This window comes from Panthera onca, chromosome C1, assembly GCF_046562875.1.
Source record: "Panthera onca isolate mPanOnc1 chromosome C1, mPanOnc1 haplotype 2, whole genome shotgun sequence".
NCBI lineage: Eukaryota > Metazoa > Chordata > Mammalia > Carnivora > Felidae > Panthera > Panthera onca.
In genome coordinates, this window is record NC_138346.1 from 158,091,068 (window position 1) to 158,094,919 (window position 3,852).

Here is a 3,852-nt window from a genome sequence, read left to right on the forward strand (position 1 = left end):
TCAAGAAACTTGCTTGTGGTTATACAGTTAGTAAGTAAAACCCACATATTTCTGGCTTCAAAGCCCATACAATGTGGAATGAATATGTATTTCACAATTAAATGATTATTGAGGCCATAATCATCATTCTGTTACAAGAGCCAGCTTCATGCTTGGGCAGAATGCTTGTTCACCATACACAGCACACCAAGGGGATGGTTCTGTATGCTGCAAAAGCCCATCCCAGCTGCCTTGTCATGGGCTTATCTTCTTAGCTAGTCAGAGGTCCCCACTTTTAGGGTCACTGCTATGTAGATAATAACCTCTCTTTCAGTTTTCTCATATATAAAAATGGATAATAAAATCTACTTCAAAAATCTGTTGAGAAAATTAGTTTTCACCCACAGAGTAAAGTTAACACTGCCTCAAAAGTTATCTTACAAAAACACAAGCTCCATAATAGTAAATATGATTCAGTCTTCAAAATCTAGCTCCAAAATAGTAAATGGAAAACCTGCCTTTAAAAAAAATATATATATATATGTTTTATTTTTTTATTTTTGAAAGAGAGAGAGCATGAGTGTGAAAGGGGCAGAGAGAGAGGGAGAGGACCTGAAGCACGCTCCAGGCTCCAAGCTGTCAGCACAGAGCCCGACGCGGGGCTCAAATCCACATACTGTGAGATCATGACCAGAGCCAAAGTCAGACCCTTATCAGGATGAGCCACCCAGGTGCCCCGGAAAGCCTGTCTTGACTAGCCAATAGGAGGGTTCACTGGTCTCTACTTCTGTGCCCTATTATGCCTTCCACAGATCTATGTTACTCTTCACACTGTAGCATAAATGTGCATTTTCTTTTCTATCCCCTTTACTATACTGTAAGCCACTTAGGAACCAAGTCAATGGTTCATACATCTTGTGATGTCAACACCAAGTCCAAGGCTGGCACGTGGCAGAAAATGTTTTGTTTAAAAAGAAGAAGAAAAAGTCCATCATTTTACCTTCATAAAACCCAGCCAGATAATCACAATTATTTACATTCTAAAATGAGCAAGTTGCAGAGACTACCTAAAATCACGTACAGAAGGCCAAGTTTGCACTGAATTCAGGTCTCCAGACTCCACTCCACCATGTATGGCCTTTCAAAGACAACAAGGGGAAAAGGCCTACCATAGGCCATGGAGACCATGACTGCACACAGGTACTTTGTCTAATACGGTAAGGGCTCTGAATGGTATTAGGGCATCTTAGAAAGTGGTCACCTGGGAAAGTACAGAGAACAGCATTAAAGTATAAAAAATGTTGGCAGATTTGGGTCTAACTCCATGCTTACTTTGTCCTTAACCCTGTTGCCTCGGGAAAATCTCTTAAACTGAGGACTCAGCTTCCTCATCTGTAAGATGGGGTTTTAAACAATGTTACTCACCTTGCAGGGTCTGATGTAAGAATGAGTGTTATATTATATGAAGTAGGCAGAGAATATAGTAAGCATTCTTTACACACTCATTACATGTCAGAAAAAAAGTGGCACGTATTAATGCCTATGCCACAAAGTAGTTTTCATACCATATCTTACTTTATCCCCACAGCAACTCTGTGGAGTAGCTGCTATAATTTTGATCTTACATTGAGGAAACTGACACAAAGACATTTAAGTAAGTTGTCCAAGGTCACACCAGTGGCAACTGGCCGAACTTGCGTTCTGACCAAGGCTTTTCTGAGTCCAAACCTCTTTGTAGTTTACCTGTCTACATCTCAGATGAATTTCGGTGGAGGAAAGATAAGGAGACTCAGATATGCCCCAAATGTCTGAGGTTAATGTGAGGTGCTTGAAAAGAAAGTTTGGATCAGATTCATGTGTAGCTTGGGATATGCATTAAAAATGTTTGGAACATGTGTGACATGAGGTGGGGAGAAACCAAAAGAAGATGGCCAACGATAAATGTCATGCTCCTCAATTGCCCTTTCAGCTAATAATATAATACATAGTAAAGACAACTCATATTCTTATTTCAGTACTTGTGCTCCAAGTTAAAAATACCATATTGTAATAGGGATGTATTTATTACGTATTTCCTCTTGATCTTGCTACCGTTTGTTATGTCCCAGAAAATGTTCCAAAACCAAACAGAGGAAGTTCAGAAAAGTCACAGGAAATATCCAACCTCTTTTACGCTAAGGAAAAAAAAAAAAAAACCCTCTACTAGGTTAATCTCTTATTTGTGTCATTACCACACATGTTTTAAGATGACTCAGGTAACTAGCTTAATGGTAGATGGCTTCAAATCATCCTGAAGAGAAACAAAAGCTATTTCACAATAAACAACAACAAAAATCTTTTTCTGGTGTTTTCCTCTATCACATACAGCTCCCCCAACCTTGTAACAAACAGGCCTTTGCTTTCTCCAGTCAAGGCCCAGGAAACCATGCTGTGAATGTTTTTGATTCAGGCAGTCAGGAGTCAGGTTAGGCAGGAGGAGAAACAGTTGTGAGAAAACGAAAACAGAAAACAAACAAAACACCTCTCTCCATGGAATGGAAAGTTCTCAAGTCAGTGACGGACACCAAGTCCTCCCACCTGACACCACAAAGCAGTAAACCCAGAAAGATGCTTGGTCCAGGCTAAGAACCCAGACTTGGAGAAAGAAAACTCAACAAAGAAGAGGTGGCTCGGCCAGCTCTGATATGAAGTGAAATCATTGGGTCTGTTCAAATTTATGAGCTGAAGGAGGGTCAGAGATTCTCTACTAATAAAAACATCTTTCTATGAACTTTTCCAAAGTAGAGTTAATGGCACCACAGAACTAGCAGGTCTCCTGGAAAACTCATTCCTAAGGGACTACCTGTAAACTCATAAGTTTTTGTCTTCACAAGATCAAATGCTCAATAGAACCCCCCTCTCCTCACTCTCGCCCCCATTCAAAGTGCTATATAACCTTTAGCACCAGTAACCCAAGTCCAGACTCTTCTCCATTCTCCTAGGCTCCTGAAAGGCCTCAAGCAACAGAACCGCGGGACCCCGCGGGAGCACCCCTCCCCTCCCTGCCATCCCCATTATTCGGCACACAGCCCTGCTTTCCCCTGGAGCCAACAGTCTGCAGCTCCTTCAATGCAGGCGCGAGCAGGCAGGAATGGTGGGAAGAGAAGCTGTGCCAGCTGCATGTTTCAGAATCTCCCTCCATATGCATTTGCCAAAGGAACAAAAAGAAAATCAATGCCAGGAAAAGACAACTGAGATGAGGATGCGGTGGGACCGCGGCTGACTCCTTGCCTCTTAGCAGCAAGGGTCTGGCCAACCACGCGTCCGAGCCACAGATCCGAGTCGTTACCTTCAGGATGCAGGCCATGGCGCTCCGCCGGCCCTTCTACCACCGAGCAGCAGGCGCGCCTGGGTCAGGGGCAGTCCCGGCGACAGGCTGGAGGCTGGTACCACGGCAGGACCGCTCCAGCCCACATTCCCGCAGATCCAAATAAGGGGACCGCGGTGCGAGCTGCGCGGGCACAGGCCCCGCCCCCGGCCTCGTCCACTGGCTGGCGGCCCTCGAGGCTCCGCCCCCGGATTACGTGCCGTCCCGGTCTCCCGCGGCTGCTCCTGGATGCTTGCTACTTTTTCTTTTCTCTCTCTTCCTCTCTCTCACTCTCTGTCCCTCTTTTTTTTTTTTTTTCCAGTAAATATTCTGTGGTTCAACGTATACAAAATCTGCTCAGCAGCAGGCAGGGATCTGGGTCCGGCTGGGGAGAGAAAGCGGCCTTTTCTTCCCCATTCGGTCTCCTCCAACAGATCAGAGAACTCCTTGCAGACATTTCACACTTTTTAAAAAGTTAAGTGGGTTTGGAATCACCCTTCTACAGGTATTGGGCATATCAAAGGATT

The 3,852-nt window shown here is 44.3% G+C and overlaps 1 protein-coding gene across 2 annotated transcripts in view; it reads right to left on the minus strand.

Annotated features, from left to right (window-relative positions):
* Nucleotides 1–3,482, minus strand: part of ST6GALNAC3 (ST6 N-acetylgalactosaminide alpha-2,6-sialyltransferase 3) — a 533,022-nt gene extending 529,540 nt beyond the window's left edge. For both annotated transcript variants that reach the window (XM_078451774.2, XM_078451776.2), the window contains exon 1: nucleotides 3,308–3,482. In XM_078451774.2, the coding sequence (XP_078307900.1) occupies nucleotides 3,308–3,325 (18 nt within the window). In that variant the 5' untranslated portion in view covers nucleotides 3,326–3,482. The remainder of the gene's footprint in view (nucleotides 1–3,307) is intronic.
* Between the last annotated feature and the right edge of the window lie 370 nt (nucleotides 3,483–3,852).